At 48.8% G+C, this 26,269-nt stretch overlaps 10 protein-coding genes across 10 annotated transcripts; 5 read left to right on the top strand and 5 right to left on the bottom strand.

The window, feature by feature from the left end:
* Positions 1-278: 278 nt before the first annotated feature.
* Positions 279-1,316, top strand: PHATRDRAFT_15797 (predicted protein; the record flags this gene model as incomplete). The annotated part of the gene is made up of 3 exons (XM_002183986.1): positions 279-629; positions 666-983; positions 1,074-1,316. Coding segments are annotated over 3 exons (912 nt in total), but the record flags the coding sequence as incomplete, so codon positions are not given.
* Positions 1,317-1,436: 120 nt separating this feature from the next.
* Positions 1,437-3,135, bottom strand: PHATRDRAFT_49321 (predicted protein; the record flags this gene model as incomplete). Its single annotated transcript, XM_002183863.1, has 1 exon — positions 1,437-3,135. Exon 1 carries the CDS (start codon positions 3,129-3,131, stop codon positions 1,437-1,439), a length of 1,695 nt encoding a protein of 564 aa, XP_002183899.1. The 5' UTR covers positions 3,132-3,135.
* Positions 3,136-3,325: 190 nt separating this feature from the next.
* PHATRDRAFT_49320 (predicted protein) lies at positions 3,326-4,387 on the top strand (the record flags this gene model as incomplete). Its single annotated transcript, XM_002183985.1, has 2 exons — positions 3,326-3,666; positions 3,816-4,387. 2 exons carry the CDS (start codon positions 3,326-3,328, stop codon positions 4,381-4,383), a joined length of 909 nt encoding a protein of 302 aa, XP_002184021.1. The 3' UTR covers positions 4,384-4,387.
* Positions 4,388-5,031: 644 nt separating this feature from the next.
* On the top strand, positions 5,032-6,149 carry sUfd1 (predicted protein). Its single transcript, XM_002183984.1, has one exon. It carries the CDS (start codon positions 5,061-5,063, stop codon positions 6,021-6,023), a length of 963 nt encoding a protein of 320 aa, XP_002184020.1. The 5' UTR covers positions 5,032-5,060; the 3' UTR covers positions 6,024-6,149.
* Positions 6,133-7,958, bottom strand: PHATRDRAFT_49318 (predicted protein). The gene has a single exon (XM_002183862.1). It carries the CDS (start codon positions 7,717-7,719, stop codon positions 6,310-6,312), a length of 1,410 nt encoding a protein of 469 aa, XP_002183898.1. The 5' UTR covers positions 7,720-7,958; the 3' UTR covers positions 6,133-6,309.
* Positions 7,959-12,150: 4,192 nt separating this feature from the next.
* Positions 12,151-14,430, bottom strand: PHATRDRAFT_49316 (predicted protein). The gene has a single exon (XM_002183861.1). It carries the CDS (start codon positions 14,351-14,353, stop codon positions 12,773-12,775), a length of 1,581 nt encoding a protein of 526 aa, XP_002183897.1. The 5' UTR covers positions 14,354-14,430; the 3' UTR covers positions 12,151-12,772.
* Positions 14,431-16,881: 2,451 nt separating this feature from the next.
* Positions 16,882-17,418, top strand: PHATRDRAFT_15801 (predicted protein; the record flags this gene model as incomplete). Its single annotated transcript, XM_002183983.1, has 1 exon — positions 16,882-17,418. A coding segment is annotated over one exon (537 nt), but the record flags the coding sequence as incomplete, so codon positions are not given.
* Positions 17,419-17,721: 303 nt separating this feature from the next.
* PHATRDRAFT_49314 (predicted protein) lies at positions 17,722-19,961 on the top strand. The gene has a single exon (XM_002183982.1). It carries the CDS (start codon positions 17,807-17,809, stop codon positions 19,268-19,270), a length of 1,464 nt encoding a protein of 487 aa, XP_002184018.1. The 5' UTR covers positions 17,722-17,806; the 3' UTR covers positions 19,271-19,961.
* Positions 19,962-20,051: 90 nt separating this feature from the next.
* Positions 20,052-20,744, bottom strand: PHATRDRAFT_49313 (predicted protein; the record flags this gene model as incomplete). Its single annotated transcript, XM_002183860.1, has 2 exons — positions 20,574-20,744; positions 20,052-20,468 (listed from the first exon to the last, which is right to left on the bottom strand). The coding sequence occupies exons 1-2, from the start codon at positions 20,739-20,741 to the stop codon at positions 20,052-20,054; spliced, it is 585 nt and encodes a 194-aa protein (XP_002183896.1). The 5' UTR covers positions 20,742-20,744.
* Positions 20,745-21,882: 1,138 nt separating this feature from the next.
* Positions 21,883-23,090, bottom strand: PHATRDRAFT_39996 (predicted protein; the record flags this gene model as incomplete). The annotated part of the gene is made up of 4 exons (XM_002183859.1): positions 21,883-22,391; positions 22,413-22,675; positions 22,771-23,009; positions 23,073-23,090. 4 exons carry the CDS (start codon positions 23,088-23,090, stop codon positions 21,883-21,885), a joined length of 1,029 nt encoding a protein of 342 aa, XP_002183895.1.
* Positions 23,091-26,269: the final 3,179 nt, after the last annotated feature.

Raw genomic sequence — 26,269 nt, 5'->3', positions numbered from 1 at the left:
TTTGCCATCATCCTTGCCTTCGGTGTCGTCTTGTGTCATCTCTCCTCTCCAACGAAACCCCATTTGTCACACCCTTTCATTTGTGTTGGTGCCATCCGTTCTACATTGCGCTTAGTTTGTAGTTGTGCGTGAATCGTTGGAGACAGACAGCGCGACATTCGTCGGAAGAGTCCATCAAAGTCACGTCACGTCACGCGATGAGTTCCAGTGCGACGACGCGTGGGAATCCGCCGCCGTCACACGCTACACCACGAGCGACACCTCAATGGCGCGAAGCCGTTGCGGGAGCCGCGGCGGGTGCCTTTTCCAAGACGGCCATGGCTCCCGTCGAACGCGTCAAGCTCCTCCTACAACTACGGCACAGTGTATACCCGCCTCCCGTAGCAACCGCACCACTAGCGACGACGACGACGACACCGTTGGCCTCGCCATCGGCCTGGCACGTTGCACGGGAAGTCTACCAAACACAGGGGTTCCGATCGTTCTGGCGGGGAAATCTGCCGAGTGTTTGGCGGACTGCCGGAACCGCAGCCGTCAACTTTACCTGCATGGATTATTACAAGCGGGTCGCGGTCCAACCATTGCTCGCCCGAACCATCCTTCACCGTACCACCACACACGCCCCCACCGTGGCGGACGAACTGAGTTTGACCCGTCAACGGCAGTTCTGGTCCAGTCTCATTTCGGGAGGATTGGCCGGAGGGACGGCCACGACACTCATGTACCCCTTTGAATTCCTGCGCACGAGACTCGCAATGGATCTGGGAAAAAACGAATCGCGACAGTATCAGGGCGCCCTGGACGTTCTCCGCCGTATTGTGCGATCAGACGGCGTTGGGGGGCTGTTTCAAGGCTACGGGATTGCCCTGGCGGGAGGCATCTTTTATCGCGTCCTCTTCCTCGGCGGTTACGATGCCCTCAAAAACGAACTCAAACATCGAAAACGAGCCGCCATGGTAGTAGGAAACACTGGTACGGTACCCGTAGTACCCGTATCCGTATCCAACAACACGCGCACCCCCACGTTCTCCACCAACGAATTGTCCTGGGGTGAACGAATCGGGGCCGCCCAGGCTATTTCCTTATCGGCCGGGACCTTGAGCTATCCCTTTGATTCGGTCCGTCGCCGTATGATGATGCAAGCAGGACAAGCAATGGAGACGCGGCGGTACCGGTCCAGTTGGCACTGTATTACCGTAGTCTTGCGCACGGAAGGAATTCGTGGCTTTTTCCTCGGTCTCGGACCCAACGTTATCCGATCTGTGGGCGGCGCCGTACTTCTGGTCGCCTACGACAGTTTTCGGGATTTGCTATAGGAGTGCACACACGGTTGCACCTATATTTGTAGGAACTGTACTTGGTTTTATAACATGCTACTCCACGACTCTACCAAAATTAGCCACATCTGTCCGTGCGAGGATGGAATCCATGTAGGTTTAAAAGAGCGGAAATTTGGGCATGTTCCGCTCCCGCTGTAGTGCGGCTCGTTGAATGCCTTGCCAGGCCAGCCAGCCCTGTAGGTAATTGACGCCCAAGACGAGCGCCCGCGCCGCAAGTTTCTCGTACCACCGGGCAACGCGTTTTGGTCGGGCCTCCACGTCCGTATCGTTCCCGTTCTCTTCGTCACCGTCCTCCTCCACTTCCGACTGTCGCAAGGTCGTGGCCTCCATCATATCCGACACGAGTCCCTGCAACGCCGGGATGTACTCCAGATCCATATCCCGAAAGACTTCGTTCGCCCGAGCCAAGACGGGAACACTTTCTTGTGCAGCGTTGCGAAAACTTTGCGTCACGTGGGACGCGTGCATCGACCACGTTTCCGGAGCGTGCCGATCCAATAAGGCTTCGTAGACCCGCCCGTAATGATCACGCCAGGCCTGTAGTTGCTGGTGAAAGAGTTCACGTAGTCGCTCGCCGACCTCCTGCTGGACAGTGCTGCGGGAAGCTTCGTCCGGCAGCGCTTCGAGACCGTCGCGTAATCGCTCCAGAAAAGGACCACACTTTCCACCGAAGTCGAACGGTATGGTGTTGGTATCCAACAAGTGTTCCTCCTGAGCGGTTTGAATGACCTCGAGCTCTTGATACGCCTCCGCAATCAACGCAGTTTGGAGCTGCCCGTCTATTTGACTTTTGATTTGCTGGACCGAAGGAGCACTTTGTTCGTGGCGGTCCGTAGCGGGTGGTGGGTGTCCTGACGACGGCCTGGACGATTCCAGCATTGCGGTGTTGGATAGAATGCGCGGCATACCGACGTCGTCCGCAAACAAAGATTGGACGGAGCCTCCTAGATTGTTGTACGCTTGTTGTAGCAGTTGTGGAAACCCCTCGGGTGCAAGCCAATCGGTAACACCACTGTTGGCGTCTCGTATCGCTTGTTGGAGTATTCGTGGTGTATCGGACGGAAGAATGAGTTCCATGGATTGCAAGAGACTAGGACTAAGTGAGGCTAGATCATGCAAAGCCATTCGTTCCCGCCAGGCTGTCATTGCGACAGTGTCAAATTCTCCGGAGGATGTGCATATCACCAAGAGTTGTGCTTTTGGTAAACCCGCATCGGGGACGGTGCGTCGGTGCCAGCCCTTTCGCAAGGCTTGGACCAGTATTGGATCGATGGGAGAGTCCCATCGGAGAACGAGAAGTACAATATCACTCGTCGCTGCTACACTTTCGTACAGTGCAGCCAGATTCGTACTTTCGTTGTTGCTCGAAGTGTCAAAGGCCAAGCGTTGGGACCAGAACGGTTCGTACGGAACGTCATCATTGTATTCCGTTACACTGTCCGCCGTGTGCCGAGGGAAGAGCATACAACCCGACGATAAGTTTGATGACGAGGGACCCGTGTCGTTGTCCATAACTAGCAGAGAGACCGCCACGTAGCTGGAGAGGGTCGGATCGGACGCAGTTTGGGAAGGTGTCCGTACCGGCAGCGTGGTGTTGTCCCCATCGGTGACGGCAACGTGTCGATTGATTTCACTGACAGTAATATCGGTATCGGTATCACCACCACGGAGGGGAATTCCCTGGCGAGTGTTCGGGCTTCCCCATATTCTAGGTTTCGCTACCACCGAGGAGACACAGACAAGACCAAGACAGAGTCCGCCGAACTGGAAAAGCCATATTGTGCTCCTCATCTTGACAATCGAGATGTCAATGATTGGCAACAACGTTGGAACGATCGGAGCGCAAGGTTTCGATTTTGAAAACCATCGGTGGGACACGTTGAACCTTGTCAAGAAAATAGTTAAGTAGGCGGTGTGCATGTCGCAATTGTATCCTAGTAGTGTCGTCGCGGCACTCACAGAATCAGAGATAGGATTGTGCGACCATGAGGAAACGGATCGCACCGTACGCAAAGGGAACGACGGTCGTACACAGTCCAACTCGACTACCAAAGACGGCACCGGTGGCGTGGTGTTCAGTCTGTAATCGGGTTGCCATGTTGCCTACACCACGTGTTACAGCGCTAGTTGTATGGATAGCTTGCTATCACTGTCGTGTTAGTTGTTGGGCACAGGATCCTCGTCGGGAATGTCGAGCGGGAGCTCACACCGTAGAAAATCGCTTCCCGGATTCCGACCCGTCAGCACCCGATGCCTTTACGGTTACCTTTACCTCCACCGTGTCGGATGAGCCGATCGTTCTAGAAGTCATTCGTGCGTGGAGTCCGTAAGTCTAAAACATTCCGCATTCTGTGGGAAGGGAAACGCCCCAGTGTCGAGTCACACGCAATGTACGAAATGATCTCGTCGAATCCTGTTCCGAATCCTAGCTGACTGTTTATTTCCTTTTTCTCTTTTGCTTGAGAAATACTCCAGAATCGGAGCCGATCGCTTTTACCAGCTAGTGCTCGACAACTTCTACAATTGCGCCGCGTTCTTCCGGGTAGTCCCTGATTTCGTCGTCCAGTTCGGTATCGCCGCGGAACCAAACGAAACCTCCCATTGGGATACGACAATCCCGGACGATCCGACTCTGCAGTCCAATTTGCGATCCTACGTTTCCTACGCTACCGCTGGACCGGGTACCCGGACCTCCCAAATGTTCATCAACCTGGATGATAATGCAGGATTGGATGAACAGGGTTTTAGTCCGTTTGGAAGAATCGTACAAGGTATGGACGTGGTGTCACGCATTACGAATCCAACGCCCGGATCGACGGACGGGGCGAGTCAAGACGACTACGAGATTGGTGGCAATCAATGGATTCTGGAAGAGTATCCCGACATTGACATGATCTTGACCACCAGTCTAGCGGTCCCCGAGACACCGATTAATCGACCGACTGATTCGACTGTACAGAAAGGAGGCCACCTACGGGTTATTTGGGTCATTTGTTGCGCCCTTGAAGCTATGTTCGCGTACATTGTGCTGCGTCGCACTTAATGACGAAACAGATGCCAAAGGAACCTATACGCAGAGTCAGCATTGGTGTGACCTTTCACTTGCTCTTGGGTTTTCGTGCTCTTCACCGAGACTCCCCCCTAACAATACTCGACTTGGAAGCGAGGGAAGATGGTTTCCAAAAAGAAAGAAATGCTCATGTTCTCTTTGGCATGATCACATGATAAAAGATGTTACAAAATGTGACGAATCTTGTCGATGAATTGGAGTGGTGTAACTCCATTGCGCGCAACTGGCACACTTGTGCTAGGTATTCTACAAGTCAATGAGAGAATCCAACTTAACCTTGGATAGTAAAGCTTTATGTCATCATTGCCGTCCCAGCAGTTAACTAAACACCGGTGGTTCCAACATCTGCTATTAGTATGAACCATCGACAGAATACATTGTGGCTTTCATTCCAGCTTCCGCGCGTTGCATTTTTTTGTCTGTCGTGATGCCATCGACTGAGATAACATCTTTTGTGTGTGCAGAGGACTACTTACATTAGGTGATCATGCTTTTAGACTTCCACGTGTTCGGGAAAAATGAACATTTCGCTTGCATTCGCTTGCATTACGACAGTCGCTCTAGAATACTAGAGGTGGTCCTCCCATGGTGAGAGCCTCCTAGCATTACTTTCCGATGCGAGCATAGCACATTCGAAGCACCTCAAAAACATGGCTGTTCGACGTCATGTAAGGACATCACTATCCGTGAGAAAGTTGGCAGTCGTGTACTTGCTTTTACTGGTAGAGCTGACGCTCTCCACTAGAGCCAGTACCACTAGCCGCAGCTCGCTTTTGGCTCCTCCTATTTCTTTGAAACACGGGCTGAATAAGTTTGTGTCCGCGCGCTGGCAAAAGGCTAACGAGCTCAGTGAGCTAGAACAACAAGTGGAAGACTACAATGCCGAATGGATTGCGACCTCCAACGGACAGGCACAGTCGACTCGTCATCGTCGCTTGATCTGTTTACCTTTATCGGATAGGTTCGATCCACCGATGGGCTCGTTTTCTCATAAACACGTACAGACGGGGGATAAAATGAGTCTCCCGGCAAACTTTTGGCAAGCCATTCAGCTGAATCACGCCGAAGTTCCCTGGTTGTTTTCCGTTAAGCGAATTGACGGCGTTACTGGTGAACGGGTCGAGTTTTCGGACGATGATATAATTACTCCACATAAACCCTTGGCGCAACTGGACAAAGTGGTGGGTGGACCTTTGGACTTTCGCGCACCAGCCTGTTACATCTTTTTGCCGTGGTGGATGATGCGAGCACTTGGTGTCAAACCGCGAGACATCGTGGAAGTGGAATTGTTTGAGACAGTACCTGCCGGTTCTTTGGCCAAGCTTCGACCTCACTCATCCGATTTTGGCAAGGAAATTGCCAATCCACAGGCCGTTCTGGAGACCGAGCTCCGGCATTACAGCTCTCTGACGCAAGGCTCGACAATTGCATTCGACTATAACAAGAAGCGCTATTGGTTCGATGTAGTTGAGCTACGATCCGCCCCTCGTGGAGAAAAATCATCAATGGTCAAGGTGCAGGATTGCGATATTGCCACGGATTTTCTGATTGCTCGTGACGAAATTCAAAATCGACGAAGACGAAAACAGGAACGTGAACAGGATAGGGAGTGATTTTTGGACATATCGATGCAGGTGTAATTGAGCTCCGTCCAATGCTCTTTTAGCAAATAGATATTCTAACCAAGTCCATTCATACCATTAAGCTAAATTTTACGATTGATAATGAGGTCACCTGACAATCTACCTTTTTTGCAAAACTTCTGGTTGTAGCAACCAAAGGTGATAAAAAAGTGATGATATTGTGTTGCAAAATCGCGGAATTAAACATAATTTCTCGGTGTCGTCAAATGCGCGAGTTCGCATCCAATGGTGAATACCAGAGTTCAGATGTATAATCCTACTCCGATGTTGTTAGCGCCACAATGTCAAGTTCCAGATGCCTGTCTTCACCTGATTTTTCGCCCTCGCCAATCCAATTGACGTTTCCATCCGTGACGCCGCGAGAATCATTTTGCTTTAGGCCCCCATTTTCTCCAGTGTTGTCTGCGGCAGCAGGTCTGGGGAAGCCTCGGTCAGGCTTTGGAGGTAGCGTACGCCGGCGAGTTGAAGCTCGAACAGGCTTAGACCGACGAGTATCATTCGCACCGGTTGGCTTGCATCGGACTGGTGTAAATCTTCGGGAGCCTTGCGTCCTTGGACGGCCACCACACAAGTCTGAAGAATGGATCGATTCCTCCTCATTTGCCAAATGCGTTTCAACGCTCGCTAAAGCGAGATTTTCGTCTGGTCCCTCGAAAGTCGCATTCTTTTTTTCGTTTTCCGATTTCAAATTCCGAGGATTTCCCTCCGTCGTACTCGTCGTTTTGAAGCGCCTTTGACGACTTCTTCGCATCTCATTGCTTACTACTTGCCTTTCAGTGTCGACATTCCGGGATCGGGTTGACTTTCGACGCTGTTTGGCGAGACTCGGCTTTCCCGAAATAATTGTACCTTTGACATCGGTGGTAGGATCTGCTTCATCGGTAGCATTTCGCCTCTCCCTAATAGAACCCGGACGATCTTTGCTATCATCGTGCTCCGTGTCACTAGTTTCTGAATAGGTGTTGGAGTTCTCGTCGGATTCATCATTTTCCGAATCGCTGACGTGCTCGTCAGCGGCATCATCCTGCCCGGCGAGATCTTCCTCGCAAAAATCAAAGCTGAAGTTTCCACATGAATCCAAAAGAATGGCCTTCGCGTTCTTGGGTCTTAGATTGAAGAAGAGCTTTCGTCGGGGTGAATGGTCCCATTTTTCTTCTGTACCAGGAGACGTAGTCTCCAAAGACTTTTCTCCTTCGCCTGGATCATCAGATTCGGCCTCCCCGTTTGTTTTCGATCGACGAACCCGTCTAAGGATTTTTTTTGTGATTGATCTCTTCTCTACCTTGATATTGTCGGGAAAGTCGAGTTGTTGTGGTAAGTTATTGTCAGGAAAGAGACGCTTGTCTAAGTTTTCTCGGCTTTGCAATCTGTAATCGCATTGCAGCCAGTCGGCGGTGGTGCCTTCCAAGGAATCCTCACCGAATTCTATATGACTTTCCTCCATCAGTCCCACAGCATCGTCATCATCGCCATCGTTGTTGTCTTCGAACTGATCAAATGCCTTGCCTTTCTTGCCATGCCGGCTAAAGGATAAAATATTACGGCGGCCGTGATGACTACTACTGCTGCCAATGGACAACGCTTCCCTTAGACTCCGAGTCTTCGACGGGGGATCGCTTGTACCATGGTCTTCGTTTAGGCGACTACTCCGAAGCAAAGCGTTCATTGTAGCTTTACTTCGGCAGGTAGCACGTTTTCACCTACTTGTCTTCGGGGAGAAAAATGTGGTAGATCGGCGTTGGAACTGTATAGCGGTTTGACTGTGAAGCCACTCCTGAAATCATGCCCAGGGCACTATCCAAAGTTTCCTTTAAGCCTCGCGTGATATATCACGAAAGCGGTCTTTTTGTTGAACATGGCTGTCGGATACGTTGGATTTCTATAAGTCCAAGCACGCGCTCCGAGATGAGGACAATCAGAGCCTATACTTTCTATTTCTTTCAGGTAACAATTCAAGAAAGGTTTGAAAGTCTAGTCATAATGACTACAGCTGGGTACTAATGCTGAGATAAAACAAGTCAATCATCTTTCAAGATGACTTTGGTCGTGAGGAACAGACTGTACGACGAGTGCAGCACGCCATAACAGCAAGTCCGGGTTTCTCTTCTGATGGAGGTCTGACCGTTCTAAATCGTCTTTATGTAAATTGGAATTGCCCCCAAATTTACCGACTGTGCACGACGAGGCTTTTCAGCTTGCTTCGGCATCCGAAGAAGCAAACAAGGACATACCAGTAAGCAATGGAAGCGTGACTGACTCAGAAAGAAAGCTAGTTCGACTACTCACAGTCAAAGCTTCCAGAACTTTCTGGACTGGTCTTTTGCGCTTCGCGAAGAAAGACTTTCGTCCTCGTGGGACACGATCAACGAAATGTGACAAGCAGGTCACCTAATCACAAAGCCGGTACAAATGCAAAAACGGCTGCACCAACGAATCTCGTTGATGGATCGAAGACATACCTAACTTGCTTCCCGTATCCATTCATTCACTGTCAATCGCCTTCGGTATCCTACTGACTGTGAGTTCATTATTTCTCACTGAAATACATTAGGCATTATGTTTGTGGAAACTCGCTTGATGGAAACGCTACAGATAACTTATCCCGACGCAACGACGTTGGTCGCCAGGGCCCGTCAATGTCTTGGTGTTCGCTTCGGGGCGAATGACCGGGATCTTGATCGCGCCCTTCTTCGCGAAGCCAAACGTATCCATCGCGTTCAGGCTATCTCTCCAGCCAATACAGCCCGTCGTTGGAAACGAGCAACTGTGACGCCGCTGTAACGGAACAGAAGCAGTAGAGCCTGTTGAGGAGAGTTCAAGGAAAAGACATGACGGTGTGTTCGTGTAAGCGCCCCTCGATCGAATCTTCCGTGAACTGTGTCATGGTGCACTAGATATTGCGAGAGTGCATCAAATTTCGCTAGTGGCGACTATTTGTCCGCAGGAGGAATGGTGATAAGAAACTCACCTCGCGGGCCAATGTGATTTGACACCTGGAAATAGACTGGAGCAGAATGACGTCTATTTGTAAACCGACAAAGTGTTCACATCAACAGGAATAGACAGTTTACGAGATGGCGCATAAAGCAGAAAGATAATACGAAGGCTACAACTGTTTCCCTGGCTTTTTTGGGAAAAAATGAATTCATAAGTAAAAGACAGTCTTTTTTCAAAAGTAGCCTTATTTATTCTTGAGCCAATATCATTTTGATGGAGTAAGGCCGGTGGGTCCAGTCTGTTGCCCGTTCTAAGCCAATTGGTAACGGCATCACATTTTCGTCCTGGGAGGCCACGCACTTTCATCGTGATGCCGGAAAGACGGCGGGAGGTTTGCCGCTGATCCGGTTCGGTCCACCTCGCTTACCCAAAACCCACGGTGCTCAAATTGCAAATCTGGGAATAGATGGTTGAAACTATGGACCTATGTCCCAAGATGTCAAATATTTGTCGGAAAGTCTGCACTTACTGTCAAAATCCCTACTTCGTCACGGTGCGTTCCTCTTCCTAAGATTAGTCGAGCAAAGCTGGTGTTTTCGGCAGAAGCAGCGCTGAAACTCGACCAGCGATCCATCCGCGACGGACGAGTCACCTGTACAACACCAGACCTGACTGGACTGACGAATCAATTTCTTTCCACTCTGCTGAGTTCCCAGGCCGTGGCATTGAAAAGCTCACCAAGTATTAGGCCGTGCGTTCAGCCGAAACGATCGATGCCAAAACGGCGGCCCTGTTCGGAACCCGAAGAATGCAGCAAAGTTATTTCGTTACGGTGGCCCCATGCAAAGAAGGCAATTAACCCCCATGTAACGTTGATTTAATGGAAAGTGAGCTGATCTCCTCAACGTACTGACGTTGAAGAAATTATAATCACGGCCTGGACAGACGAGGGAATGTGTCTCGACAACTCGATGGTCTTGTGGCCGAGTCTTCAAATCTAAACATATACCGGAATTCTTTGCTTCCAACACAAGGGTTCGTCAGATAGTCGTGTGAATTGACTGTGAATTAAATCAAATCGAGTGGAATGGAATCACTCCATCTCTCGTTCCATCGTATGCAATGTCAATCATTTCCGCAGAAGAAGTGGGGAGGGCTCGGGTGGGTAGAATCACCCCTTGTCCTTTACTGTGTGATATCGACAAGCTGTCCCGTTCTCGACTGTGATAAGAGTCAGAAAGGTCAAGGCCGTGTCGCTTATGTTAGCCAACAAAGCTTTGGGAGTCAATTTGGTGCCGCAGTGACTAACGGAGCACAGATTGTAGCGTGGCCCGGTCGGTGTCAGCGATCTATAGGCTTATGATAGGTAGAGTCGACTCTGGCCTCGAGTGAAGAGGTAGGTAGGTAGGTAGGTATGTAGTTACAGTCAGTGTTCATTAACAGTGCACAGCTCGAAGCGGGGAGGGAGGGGGTACCTATCTCGCGGTTAGGAAAGAGTATGGGAATTTCCGGAGAAGGTGATTTTGGGTACGTGTATAAATAGAACTTTATATGTCAGTGAAGTGGCGTCCGAGTTAGGACTAAGCCCCGGCCGCGAGCCTGGCTTCCCAGCGGGATTCGGGGAACGCGGATGTTTCGTTGGGGGTATGTGTGATAGATTTGCGGAATCCCGCAACGGGAAGGCGCCGTACCCGTGAATCGTTCCACCAATCGATACCGTCGAACGATACTACGGAATTTGTCACTGATCCCCCGAGATCTCGTTTTCCTATTCTTCCTTCATTATTCGTTTCGTTCCTTTTTCCTCACCAACGCTGACCGTTGATAATTGACACTTTGGAAGTCTCGTAACTTCTACAACAACAACAACAACAACAACAACAACAACAACAACAACAACAACAACAACAACAACAACATGAGAATGATTCAAAGGAAGAGACACGAGCGCAATGGTCGTGACGGGAGAGGTCCAAGTGGGATCGCAGAAAGTGCGCACGTTCCCCGCAGCGTCACCGTGCCGACGACCAAGCCCATCGGAGTAACGACGACAGCGTCGTGCGCCTCATCATTGCCATCGCCACCGGAAGATCCCGCCGTAAAGAAGCTCCTGCAAATTCTCAAGGCTGTCTGTGCCAACGACCCCAACGTGCAAGTTGTCAGCATCGCCAACCGTCCACTGCCACCCTTGTACGTGCAAGCCTTGTTGGAAGGGATTGCGGCGAACGACTACGTCCGCAAACTCCAACTCGTCCGCGTCGGTCTCAGTGTCAGCGACGATTGGTTGCTTGCTCTAGAACGGTGCTTACTGTATGCTCCCGTCTTGGTAGAACTTGATCTTTCCCGCAACAAGCTCACCACCGACGTCTGTCGATCCCTGGCCCGGGCCTCGCGCCAACGAGCCGCACTGGTGACCTCCACGAGTCCAACGCAACCCAGTGGGCGATTGGACATTTCCGAGATGACGATACTACCCTGTCCACTCCGCAAACTGAACCTCACGCAAAATTGTATTGGAGACAAAGGCCTCGAAATTCTACTACGAGACGTCCTTCAACAACGCAGGCTACCCTCACTTGTTTCGCTACGATTGGGCAAACAGCCTTTTGCGGAAAGAGGAGTGGATGCACTGTGTCGCTACATGAAATACCAACATCGGGCTCTACATAACCATAATCCTTGCCCATTGTCTCGATTGGATCTCCGCGATTGTGGCCTGACAGACTCCTTTACTGTGCGGCTGGCACGCTCATTGTCCAGGGCAACCCTGGATGCACTGTACCTGGCACACAATCCCTTACGTACGGAAGGGGCTCTCGCTTTGGCAAAATCGCTCCGGAACAATACGCATCTGCGTCTACTCGACGTTCGCTTTCCTCTCGTGGACGATATCCAAACTGCCGCCGACGACGAACTAATCGTGGCCCGAGCCTTCCACGACACACTGCAACACCACAACCACGTCTTGGTCAAACTGAAGCTTCCCGAGCAGGAACGTCCGCCGCGTGGGGGACTCGCCTACGCCACCCGACATTCTCTGTTGGACTTGCTCGTCATGAATACACACGGCCCAATCTTGGCCGCACAAACTAAAACGGTCTACCGGCAATTGTTACGCTGTCTCGAGAACAACAACGGGACGGCCGCAACGAACGCGTCGCCACGCTACAGCGATACCGCTTGTACCAAGACACCGTCCCGTAGCGGTCGACGACCATCTCTACCCGATTTACTGGAACTCTCGGACGATAGTGAGTGGTCGGAAGATTCAATTCTTACCTTGAAAGAAACCGACAACGTCAACCGAAGAAACACGGACTTCCCCGAGCACGTCGACGTCGAAAGGCCTGCGCTGGCTTGCGATATTTGCTGCGAATTTATATCGGAGCGATCGGACTCCCGGGACAGCCGACGGTCCTGCACTTTGCTACCCTGCGGGCACGATAACGCCTGTGAGTTTTGCGCACGAAAATTACGAACCTGTCACATGTGCCGTTCTCCCATTGTTAAAATATTCGTGTCCTCGCACGAAAGATTGCGTGCGTACCAACCATCATCGAATGGGCGACAATCACGCAAAGAAACGTCCGTCGTAACTGCCGCCACTGCAGCACCCGATCGTGGCAACTTCCGATGGCGCCGGACAACCGCAACCACCTAACTTTCAGCCAATAATACAAAGACAACTGCATCACTTGAGTCCACTGGTTTTTATGCAATCCTCACAATGCTATGGAAGGGGCAATTACTGTAATTTTGTAGAAATATTAGCTGCTGGTGAGTTATGGTCGGTGCGCGCACTCGGCAAGCCGGCCAGCCAGGTGGCCAGAATTGTTTGCACTTTTGCCTGTCCCTCCACATATATCGACCGTGTCGGTCTCCACGGACGGAAAGTGACCGGCCAGGTCACTGTGGTGCGCGCCATTCGGGAAGGTCAACGCTAACAGCGTGTCCGACAAGTCATGGGAGATTCCCGAGACGGACCAACCGTCCAAGGCACCGTTCGTAAAAACAATCCGGGTCGCCCCGGCCGCGACAAGGTCGTCAAAGTTCCAGGCGTTTACCAGGGTGTTTGGCATCGGCGTCACCGCGTCGCCAAAGCGCTGTTGACAGTGAGAGGTCAACCAGGAAATGTTCCAGTCGCGACGGGGAAACATGCTGATACCATACGCATCTTGGTTACCGTCACCACCCGCAAAGCCGATCGATTCCACGAGTGACGTGCAGGTCTGAAAGTCCCAACTTTCGCCCGATGCTCCCGTGCCTACACCGCTCCAATCGCCAGCACTGATGGTGGCGTTGCGTCCCGATGGCAATTGCTTTCGCATGTCAAAGCACGTTTCTTCGTCCGGTTGATTCTCGGTGGAACGAGGTGCCAGCGATGCGACGAGGAACGTTTTGAGTTGATCGAGTGTCGATAAGGAAGGCGATGCAAACGTTTGACAGGCCCGCCCTAAGTGCGTTTGGTTCGAAGGTGGATAAAACGCCATGTTATGATTGGCAAAGGTGTAACCGACCATCATGAGCACCTCTTGTACGAAGGTTGCGGGATCCTTAATATATGCTGGGACCGTGCCGGAGCAGATGCCAATCGCTGTCTCGTTGATTTTGGATTGGCCCGATTCGTAGACCGTCCGAAAATCGTCCAACGCGCGCCGCACGTCCTGGGAACATCCGGTGAATGCTTGCTCCGCGACAGTACCAATGTGATTGTAGTAGGCGTACTGATCCACCTGCTGAGCGTAGAACTTCATTGGTGCACTCGCGGCGTACGCCATATCCACAACTCCTGGAAAGCGCAGACGCGCCATGGCGGATAAGAATCCGGGATACGATCCACCGACGGTAATAACGGGACAATAACGGGGTGAGAAGCGATCCCGACTGCACCGTACACGATCCCGGACGAAATGTATCAACCGCACTGCATCGTGCAAGGCTTGTTCCACCGTGAGTAGCTTGAGTCGGGGATCCGGCTTTCCGTCGTCACGCGCCCTCTCAATCTCGGCCGGTGTTACGGGCTGTGACTGTCCGTAAAAGCGGTGTTCCGGTTGCAGGACCATGGCTCCAAAAGTTTGGGCCAATTGCAGAATGAAGGGATACATGAAACCTGTAGACGGTTCGATGGCTCCCTCGCCGCCCATAATGACGAAAATAGGAGAGCCGGGACCTTTAAAATATTCGTGCGAGAGATAAAAGCGTTGGGACCAGCGCTCATGACCGTGGCGGTGGCTGGAAGCGACGTGATCGACAAGCTGATCATCGAAGTAGTTGGGCGGTGCGGGCACGCCACCTTGAACCTTTCGAAAGAGAAAGAAGGTCCCCAAAAGCACAACGACGGAAAGAAAACGACAGGTATTCATGAGTGTAAGTGCTGCATACGGCAAAGTGATGAATGCGAATGCATGGACTTCACACAGACGCAGGAGATTGGTATGAGACTTTCGTTGAATGGGATATACTGGATATTGCTCTCATTATTGATAGAGAGTTTCACTCACAGTCTACCCAAAGTTCTTTCTCATGATATCCGGGTGTCTTCAGCGGGAATTTCCTCACAGTCATACAGCTTTAACCTAAAAGCTGTAGAGCTGAAAAATCCATCCTAATGGAAGCAAAATCGACCATCCTCTAACAGTAATGTCAAATTGATATAATACCTGTTTTCACCGGAATATTACATAGAAGAAAAATACAACTTTAAGGTAAATGTTTTGGTCATAATGTCTGTTTAGGAGGATTTTCTATGCTTCCAATAAAAGCATATTTGTCCCACTAATAAATAGCTCGATGTCAATAAAGGGTCCAACAACCGTACTTCCGATGTAAAACGAAGAAAGTAGGCTGTTGACGTGAACAAATTCGTCGCACCCAAGGGACTTGCAACCCATACCGGGCCATCCTCTCTTGTCGGGTCATCGTGGGAAGCTTTTCCCTTTTTTGTCACACAACCTGCGTTCGGAAAAGCTATAGCACAGTTGAGGTCTTTCTGTTCGACCGTACCATGAACCATGGAACGGAGGAAATTGCGGCCGCAGGCGTGCGGGAACGACTTGCCATGTATCAGGAGGAATGCAAGAAGAAAAAAGACATGCCTAGGAGAGAAGAAAAGCCAGTCGGAGCCCTTGAACCCGACAAGACAGACATCCAAAAATTTATGACCACGCCATCCAAGACACCAATAACAAAAGTCGTCATCAACCCTGGGAGACTCTCCGAGTCGCTGCTGTTTGATTTTGAGTCCTCTGCACACGTCGATGACGATGATAACGCTTTGGAATCTTCGCACCGTTCTTCAATGGTGAGCTCGCTCCGACCCGGAATGATGCGAGGTAACTCATTCGATGGTGCCGAGCCGGATATGAGTGACGTTTACGGAACATCGGTCCGCCGTGGTGGATATCGCCCCGACGCGGACCTCAGTCTTCGCCCCGGATCATTCCGTGGATCGTCCTTTGATGACGATAAACCGAAGGAAGTCAAAGACGAGGAAGAATCCAAAGCCAAGGAACATGTTCTCGATATATTGAACCAGTTCGCTAGAGATTCAGGAGACAGTCCAGAGGATATGCAAGTAACTGGCTTTACAGCCATGAAAGATCGCTACCTTACCGCTATTGAACAACTCCGACCCGAGCCTGTTGATCATACCCTCATGCAGGGTAGCGAGAACAAGGAGGAGGCAAAGCGAAGTAAGAAGGAGAAGCTTCGAGAAGAAGCCGACAAAATGACTCGCTATGAAGATCTTAAAAAGCAGTGGATCGAGTACGAGGCTGCAGCGCAGGACAAGCCTGCAATTCCATCGGAAATTGCCGAAGAAATTAAAAAGCGCGAGGCAGACGTCGCGGATGCCTGGACTGACTTTGCCGAAAAGATCGTCGAAGAGGTCCAAGAGAACAGCGAAAGTGATAGTAGTGATGAAGACCACGACCTGGCACAGTGGATAGCGGAAGCAAAGCGTCTCAAACTGGAAAAGGAGTTGCGGGCAAATGCCCAAAAGAAGGAAGACCGTCGAAAACGACGTGAGGAGCATCAGAAAATGTTGGAAAGTGAAGATGCTGACATAATTGAAGCTGCGCGTCAATTGAAAGCAAAAGCCACAAAAAATGCAGCAGTCAAAGATGTAGAAGAAGTGTCTGCCGACGAGGAGTCGATTGGCGATATCGCTGGAGAACTAGAACGCGAGAAGAAAGACCCAACCGCGTATCTGAATGACAAGAGTGGCGACGAGGCTGACGATGACCGGTTGGGTATGAACAAGTCTTTTGTAAAGCACAAAGTACGCAACAACCAAGAAAGTCTATCGACGCTAGGATCACAAAAAGACAAGTTGGTCTTGAGCGACACGGACAGTGACAGCGATGCTGCAGAAGAACCCTCCTCAAATTCTTTGAAGCAAACGAAGAAAGGGAGCCCTTCCGCATTCTTGGACAGCAGCGATGAAGAGACCGAAGACGAGAGTCTCGGAATGAGCAAAAGCTTTAGCAAATTCAAGACACGTGACCTTCCCAGCGATAAGGAGTCGAGCCAGTGGTTAGCAAAGACAAATTCAAAGTCAAAAATTGACGACGAAAGCGACGATGATAGTGAAGCCCCAAACGCCGGAGACAAAAAGTTGAAAAAAAAGAAAAATAAGGAAAAAGACAAAGAAAAGAAGAAAAAGGACAAGGACTCCAAAAAGAAAAAGGAGACTGAGAGCAAAAGCAAAAAGACAAAGGTGACAAAAGAAGATAACAGTGACAATGAGACTCAAAAGCGAAAGAACAAGGAAGTAAAAAAGAAAAACAAAGAAAAGGCACCTTCGGTGGAACTCGGCACCGTGGAGAAGCTAGAAATACCAGTCGCAGCACTCAACCCGGACGGCACGAATTGGAAGGACCCTTTCAAGGCATGGATGAATAAGCCGAAAAAGGTCAAAATTGAAGGTGCCCGAATCAACGTACGCGTCCCCGAAAAAACCGACTGCTGGCGAAAAACGCGGCACAATTTCATTATGGACAACGCACCTTTTTATTGGCACAAGATTGCCGGCGATTTCGAAGTGGTGTGCAAAATTTCAGGCGGCTTCGAAAAAATGTACGACAAGGCCGGTCTAATGATTCGGCAAGATGAAGAGAATTGGATAATGAGCGGCATGGAATGTTTCAACGATCAAATGAATCATTCCACCTGCATCACTCGAGACTACACAGATTGGTCACTTGCTCCGCTTCCTGAAAATTCCGAGAAAGTGGGAATCTGGTTCGCCATCAAGCGCCTCGGAGACGCCATTGAAACGTTTTATTCGATCGAGGGCAAAAAGTGGATCCAAACAAGACAGGGGCTGTTCAGTTCAGCTCCCGTGCTGAAGGTGGGAATAGTTTGCGCGTGTCCGATGGGTGATCCCTTCAAAGTGAATTTTGACATGTACCGCTGTAAGAACATCTAGATTGAATACATGAATGTATGGGTTGATAAGAAAGATGAAATGGAACGCTGTGGGTACTGTTTATGAGCTAGAAACTATTTCGGAGCTAGGGAGGAGCCTATCAATAGAGTATTTATGTTATCTATCTAACTGTGTTTGTTTCGGGATACCTAAAGGTCTTTTTGCTCTCATTCCAACACACCCGGAATTGTTTAAGATTCCCCAATGAATCTCGCTCACTGTGACGGTCATTTTCCTTGTGCGGTTCCCGTCGCGGCGTGACACTTCCACCGAGAATCAATCCCAGTTACAGTTTTGTACATTCATGCTGCAACGTTGAGTTTCATCATCAATGTTCACGTAGGTCCCACCAGAACGCTTACTTCCTGTTGAAAGTTCCGCTATCCTAATGTCGTCGACTGACTTTGCTGGGGAAAAGTTTCTACAAGCGGTTCTGCCGAACTACGAGCAAGAGCGGTTTAGACTCACTCTGTGGATGGTCGCAGCCGCATTCGCATGGATCTTTGTTATGCCTACCCTCTTGGCTTCTCCCGCACCGGAAGCGGCGAAAAAGATCATCGTGCTCAAAAAGACTCGTAGAGACGGCACTGTCGCGGTGGAAACACGGACTGTAGGAGAAGGAAGCGATCCCTTGCAAGGAAAGACTAGGAAGCGGTTGCGAGCGACTTGGACGTCGGCCATCGGATGCATTTTAACTCTCTTTCTGATGCTCATGAAGCTGTCTCCCAACAACTACTACACATCCAGAATGGTCTTTCAATCTCCGGTCTTCACAAAAGAGGAATGTCAATATATTATTGACATGTCACAGCGTGCCGCCCAGCGCTCCTACGAGTCGGCACTCATTGCTCCACCGATTCCTGTTAGCGAGTCGTCCCCAATACTGGAACGTCATTCGAACCGTTCGCTAGAAGGACTTCTGCAGGAGCCGATCGGTTGGCAAAAAACACGGCACTACAATTACCCCACTACGGATCTGAATATCGTCACCGACCACTTCACTGTTGAGGACCGCACTTACCTACAAAATTTGTTGGACAGGAGGTTGGCCCCGCAACTGGCCCGTATCTTTGGTATCCCGGTCACATCCATCCGCGCCAACGACATGTTCGTGGTGCGTTACGACGCTGGAAAGCGAGCGCATTTGACCAACCACACAGATGACGGTGACATTTCCATTAACATTCTCTTAAATGACGAATTTCGAGGAGGTGGAACTCGATTCTGGAATCGCATCCTCAAAACACCCTTTGCCCACGTGCAGCCGACGCGAGTAGGCCAGCTTCTTACGCACTCGGCACTTATCAATCACGAAGGCTACCACATTTCACAGGGGCTTCGTATGATTCTCGTTGGATTCTTGTCGATTGATCGGATGGATCCCTGGACATACCAACCGACTGGAATGAGTGTGTTTAGTTCCTGGTTAAGTCTACCGTGGATGAATGTCAAATTCAAGGAAGGCTACCAGCTGAGTATGAGTCGTCAATCAAAGGCAGCGGCTAAACGAGCAGAAGCAGGGGAACCGCCTGTACAATCCTGGAAGGACCATCCGTATGTTAAAGCGTTATTTTTGGACATGCGCAACCTATTAATGCAGACAGGCGATGTTTTGGCAACGCACGGGGTAGTCAACTTGGTCCACGAAAGCAACGCGACTGCCTATTTGCGAGCACTAGACGACCACGCGGACGCCCAGCAAGCAAAATTGGCAGGTAACGGCAAAAAAAGCCATTCCCAGCAGAAGGCGTCCTGGTTTCGGGGGCAAGGACTCAATATCGACGTTGACGGTACAATTGATTCTATGTGGGCATCTCGAAGTCAAAACTTGAATCGATACATGGAATTGTAAGTGGATTTGTTTGCAGACGGTACACTAAGCGAATGAGATAAGTGGTTTCGTCGTGAGCTGTAATTTAAGCACAAGTAAATTTGCTACAAAGAGGGCGGTTGACAATCCTGAGGGGCGATCCTCAAGTTCTTGAGACGTAGCAATTAAGTGTCGACAACCGACTTTCACGGCGGTCCATTTGTTTTCTGCACGGTTTTCATCCCACCGCACAAGATAGGGTACCCTTTCCAAATTCAGCAAAATCTCAAGTTAACGATGTCCATTTGCACTTGTCACTGCGCCCTTTACTTCTCGGGGCAATGCTTCTCACTGGCAATCTACCACGCCAAGAAGCATAGACTGACCAGAGGACCACTCTTAGTCAATGCAAGTCTCGTTCGTCGGACAAGAAGGATCCAAAAGTACGTAATCCTGTCGATCGCGACTGATAGTGACAAATTGGCAAAACACGCTCCACCATAAGTAGGGCAAACCCGACACCTCGTCACTGCAGCATGCCGAAAGGGGGACAAGAAGTGGCAACGTTTTGGAAATATTGCTAAAGTCGTCTTAACAAGGTTGAGGCAGAAGCTGACCAAACTTTCATTACGCACAGATAGGTTTGGATTGGAAACTCCTTCGGGTGTCAAAAAAAAACAGTGATTTTTGGCTGTGAAAGCCGTCTTCCTACGATGGCATTCGTTTCGAATCTACGAGGCGATTATCCTCCTTAGAGTAGGCCAATGTCAATCAATAGTGTTAAAAACATGCTGCAAATTTGCTATGGGTGTTGGAAATGATCTTAATTTTCTTTCTGGGTTTTCATGGCGTCCACCCCACGGCGAATTGCTTCCGCGAGATCGGGGTCTCCGTCTTTACCCATGGGGTCCTTCATGGGGTCATGTTCAAAATCATAGACTGTATTGGTCGCTTCCACTAACTCCCACATACGTGTTCGCAGATAAGTATCCAAAGCAATCATTTCGTCTTCCGCCATCTCAATCAGCTCTTCTACTTGCCCCATTTGCACCGTTTCCTCAACAGCTTCGGGGTCTTCAGGATTCGATTTGACAGCCCTGATTACGAAATTGCACCACTTGGTGACGTCGATGCGGTATTGTGCCGTTTCGGGCATATCCGAGGCTTCCATTTTATCGAGAAGAGCTTGGAAGCGATTGAGCATTACGTTGTACCAGTCGGGTTCCACCTTCAATCCGACCTGTGGCGGTTTAGTGTTGCAAATACGGTACAAAGAGTAAGATTTCCGTAGGGTCACAGCTATTCTATTGGGAAGATGCAGCGTTGACACTCCAGCCGTACGTACGATTCCCGTGGATGTCTTGCCTTTTCCGATACCCGGGATGATGGGTTTGGATTGCGTCGACGAGGCGTCGGAGAAGAAACGGACCGGTACAGTTCGGGGAGCGACGATACGAAATCGTGAGGCCAAAGCCGGACGACACGCGCCGCGCAACAGTCGGAGAGCGTTCATGATAAAGCAAAGCCAAACACAATGGAGCCGATGAAAGAGTCCGGTGGGCAGAGTGTTGCTCCTCCCGGTATCGTGCTTTGGTGGGTTGGATGATTCTGCACGGCTTGTAACACACTTGGTACCCGTAGTTCGTTTGAGTCTCTCGCACCTATCATAAATAAGCATGGGTCTGTCTGTGCGCTGCTGCTGACTCTCACTTTCTGGAACAATCAAAATGTCCTGGGATATATTTATATATGTTCAGGACAGCCACTGATGACGTTTGACTGCAGCGCGACAATTGAAGTTCTTGACCAGGGACTTGTGCACCCTTTGTCATTTCAGCGTTTCCTGTTCCACAGTCAAGCGGATCCATCTACCAGTGTTCCGGTTGAAATCAAAGCTTCATTGGTCCTTCAACGGCAGCCTTGTATCTTCGTGAACAATGCCTCTCGTAAAACTCTTTGCCCGAAACAACTTAACAAAGGCAGTTCCGTTGGCATCCCTACAGTCGCGTTTGTGTGATGTCTGGGGCACCAAACCCGACACGACGAAACTGATGCTGTTTCGCTGCGAAGACTGGACCGACGAATCATTCCAAGAAGATGTTTACGTTGATATTCGGGCTTACGGTGCGTTAAATCACTTAAAATCGGCGTAAGAAGCTGTGAAAGCTTTGTTTCGAGAACAATTTTTGTAATTGTCTAACCCATCACTGCTCATCGGTATACACTTGCGAATGCACCCGTCGACAGGCAAGGCGGAACGTACACGCGAGTTTGTTCTGGAGGGGATGAAGGATGTGCAAAAGGCCTTTGCTGATCACGATTTAATTGCCAACCTGCGGCTGGAAACTTACGAAGGAGAGCGATACTTTCACGTGCCCCCAACGAATAAGTAACATCTATCTATTGCTAGACCTATGGGGGGTTTTTTCTTTTGCCAAACACAGTTTGGTCAACTCAATTCGCTAGAATATGATGGAAATACCTCAGGACGGCGTCTGTCCTAGCTGCATTCGGAAACGATTGTCTCAGAACGTGGTAAAAATGTAGTGGAACAATCAACGTCCGAATGCTTTTCAAAAATCCTTAAAGGTGGTGAAAATATTCGAAGCGAACAAATTGGGCGAGCTGAATTCGATTCTTGTCGGCAATACCCTTTATTTTCGGTAGAAATATGACGACTTGTGGGGATCTAGATAGGCCGGAAGCCGTTCTACATCAAAAACAGTCGTGTCCAATACTGTGTAAGCGCAGGTGCCAGCTTCTCCGGTATACCTTTCGTAATTTGGAGTATCCGAGGACTTGGGAAAGTGACTGGCACAGCAGTTGGAGCGTGGACTGAGAGGGATCGGCTCTATATTCTGGAATTTGTTGGAGCAAAATGTATTGGACGGGTTGGAGGGTGGCGGAATGTGGTTCGAGAGCGATGCGCGCAATTCCTTTGTTGCACGGTTTCGGCTGTTTACTTTGCCTGTTATTGGAGAGCCCGCAATTGTTCGAAGTTCCATAGAACGAGACCATTTCACTGTTTCCTGATGATTCTTGTAATTTGATAGTTGAGTGTCCATGAAACTCGTCTTTGTCGCCTGATACAGCTGGGGGGCTGGAACGGCACGAAATGGCATGCTAGGTCCATTTCCCTGCTCCAAACAAACGGGGGTAGGAGCTAGGCAATCCGGGTACTTACTGTCAGCGACACAATTTAGTGGCTTCGTAGTCATAGAAAGCGCGGCCCCTCCATTTGTGTGAAAATGCCCCTCTTTTACTAGATAAGTCTTGTCCTCAAGAGGAGCACGAATTTTGCTGTGGCTTTGGCAATACTTGCTTAGTGGTGAACTTACCACTTCGTTTCTCATAACCGCAATAGCGTCGCGAAGGCACTGGCATGCCTTTTCTCGAGCTACGCTCTCCGAAACTATTCGCCATTCCCTATATTCCTGCTTTAGAAAGCTAATAGCAGGCAAAAATTGATTAGTGAGAAACGAAGTGCGCCACGTATTTTTCTTTTTCCATGGAATGGTCACAATTGCTTGGCGAATGCTTACCGTCCCGACGGACAAAGGTTGTGTATTTGTTTTACGAGAAGTTTCGCGATCGCCGCCTTCTGCTTCTTTTGCGCGACGTGGTACACGCGAGTGCAGTGCTTTGCCATAAGACGAAGTTTGTCGTTCCCGGGATGCTGGTTATTTCTCCCACCTGTCGAACAGCACAAAGGGAGCACGTGTGAATTCGTCTGACGTTTTGTTTCATTCAAGAAGCCGAAATCAACAGCGTAGAGTCCGAACTGCATGCATGTTCAGACCAGTTATCGAAAAGTACGTAAGATGAAATGGCGGATAATTCGTACCTCGACCGAGCAGGACATCGTTTTTTTGAGGGAAGATTTTGGCTAGTCTTGTGGGTGTCTCCGTAATAACTCCAGTGGCATTCGAGCTCCAGGGAATGCATGCTTGGAACTATTATTGGGTCTAATGTAAGGCAAGTATCTCTTCGCTCTTCTAGTGGCCTCTCCTATTCTGACATCACTCTAGCAATGCGGGAAACAGCTGAGACGGAAACTGGTGCAAGGGTTGCTAACGGGAAAAAGACAATGGGTCCTGTCAAAATTACATTTTAAACACCAAATCCATCGATAGACAAATTGATTCTGAGAAGTAGAGTTCGTTAATTGTTAATCATTGATTAAGTGAATGTGACGAAAATCTTAAGATAGGAATGATACAGCAATAGTTCGAAAAGGGCATATGTTAACACTGCTCCATCGCGAGATGATAATCTGGAGACTTCGTTTTTGAATCTACTTGACATTTCCGAAATTTCTTTTTTTCCCGAGAGCTTTATATTTTGGGTTTTCTTTAAATAATATAAATATTGATGTATATAGCTTTTCTCAATAATTCAAAAATATGAAAGAAAACCAGCTAAGCATAGATGGATCAAGAAAGCCGACATGGCTTCTACCGAGCCTGTTGATTGGGAATGTTTTCAGTGGGTACAATATATACCGGTATAGTTGACTGGGATGGAAAGCTATTCCGAATGAGGTTTGCCTTTATTTTACGCGTTGAACATTGTTGCTTATTGTTACTACTCTGGGGAGTGAAGAGTGCAGGGTATCAGAGTTCCACGACCACATTCGTTTTCGGTTGTGACTCGTTTGTGTCGGCAAATCTCAGTAACGTATTTCGTTGGGAGCGATGACATAGCTAGCGAAAATATTATGGTTTCACAATCATGACACATTTACTATTTTTTCAACGAATCACTTCGATGTAGGACGAAAGAAGTAAGTAATCCGTATATTTCATACTTATCGGCAGCCCGCTTTATTTGCGGTGTTTTGGCCTGATTTCCGCAAATAAGGTTTCAAAATCGCCGCATACTAAAGTACTAAGTTAACTGCAACTTAGCTTCATCCACGTAGAGCTAGTACAAAAAATATAACTCGAACCCAAAGTGGCCCACAATCCTACTACTGTATTTGACATGACAACATAGCTAGTGTGATCTTTGAAAGACTTTTTGTGCTTTGTTCAAAACCAATGTCCTTGCCTGAGTATTGCCATCATATTGCAGTTGTTAGTAGTGGCGATGAAACATTTGATACAAAGTTACCACCTATACTTTCCATATAAGCTAGCGGCAACCAACATGAGAACATTTGTCAAAAACATTCAGAGGCATTGAGCCCGACTGCAACGGAAATTTACGGACGAAGAAATTGACCAGCTCAGCCAGGAGTTCAGCACTTTTCTTCGAGCATATCGAGAAGAGCCAATATTCCAAGAGGTATTGCTCTGCTTCAGCAGTCGGAAGCACAACTTTTCAGACAGTTGGGCAGCAACACATGGACGGTTCCCGCTTGTTCAGAAATTTTGTGGTGGGCTGGCCTCAACATTTCCAAACAAAGCGACAGTGGATTTTGACTTTTTGGTCATAAACTAATAGAAAGACAGCACTCAACAAGATCTCACAGACTTTTCTCTTGAAGGCATTTTACTTTGTTAGTAATACAATGATCTTAAGGTCCTTTTGGCCCTCATTCAGGAATAAAGGTACAGTCAAAAACACAGTAAACATCGAGAAACCTAGGGTAATTTAGGGTTATTCCTAGGGTTCCGCAAATAACCGCATTTACTGTTAAGGTTTCAAATTCACCGCAAACAAGCTATTTGCGGTTATTTGCGGGATTCCGCAAATAAAGCGGTCTACTTATCGGTATTCCATACCAGTTCGGGATTGGGGGTTTCCTTTCATTCTACTCTAGTGAGTGAAGACTGCAGCATTATATTTGGTTTTGGTTGGGATTCGTTTGTAAGGGCAACTCTTGGTAACGTATTTCCTTGGGAGGGATGGACAGTGAAAATGTATTCTGGTTTTGCAAATAGGACATAAACAAAAACTCCAATAGAGGCCGAAAGAAGTGAGTTGTTAGTGTGTTTCATACTTATCGGTATTCCATACCAGCTAGGGATAACAGCAGACTTCGCACTATTCGTGAATTGATCCTACTCTTCAAGGAAATATTGCCGCCATAGAAGCCCATTCCCAACTGCAAAACTTCCACCGTTGGATTCGGTTGCTCCTTCCTGACCTTCTGACCAACCAGTATTTAGTGCAATGTTCAACGGGTCGCGGGGCCAGAAAGCATGAAGACTATGAGCGTCATGGAAACACCAGCACACAACTAAATTGAACCGTTCTTATAAAATGGAATTAAAACTAAGAGGAAATTCGCTAAACGGGTGCTAGGACCCTGCCAAATCCACTAACTGTAAATAGGTGCTTAGCAGCTACACGTGCCATTTTTGCTAACAGTAAATAGACATTTTTCTTGAAAGCAAAATTTGAATGGAGAGCCCTCTCGTGTATGATAAATTATAGCCACACAATGCTACAATTTGATACTACGTTGTAGATAGAATTGCTTAGCCTTAGCATTGTTTGTTGGAACATCTATCGAGGATTCACTAGCTCTAGATCTTGGCCTCGTTGCCATTTCCTTTTTCCTGGCTCTGTCGTAGGACAGACGCAAAGGCCAGACGACTGTCATCGTCGGGTTCATTACCCGTGTGTGGCATGCCGGAGGAAAATACGAAGCGTCTCATAGGAAACCAAATATTTGCGTTATGCACCCAAATGTTTGCAACATACACAACTCTGGTTCCGTTGCATGAGGCGTATAAGATGACTCGTCTTATCAAACCTGATATGCTAGGAACGAAATATTCCTGATTACCATACAGTTTCCCTAGATGAAAGTTGTCAACAGATACTGTTGGCACCATCCGAACTCGATGGTTTGGCGATCACATAGGTGATCCAATCATCTCGACAAAAACTATGTCAATGGTTCGATAGCCAGTACATTGGCTACGGGGTTTCTACGTTCGTACATTCTGTTTCCAACACAAAAGGTTTCATTTTGAAATCTATATTTTAGTCTCACAATCTCAATCTAAAAACCTACCGATTAAAACAATCGGAGCCTCTACGAGGCTTTCCCCCCAACTTCTACTCTTTCGTCGTATTCTACAAATACAC

This window comes from Phaeodactylum tricornutum, chromosome 21 (assembly GCF_000150955.2).
Source record: "Phaeodactylum tricornutum CCAP 1055/1 chromosome 21, whole genome shotgun sequence".
Lineage (NCBI taxonomy): Eukaryota > Bacillariophyta > Bacillariophyceae > Surirellales > Neidiaceae > Phaeodactylum > Phaeodactylum tricornutum.
This window is presented reverse-complemented; position numbering and strand designations above follow the sequence as displayed.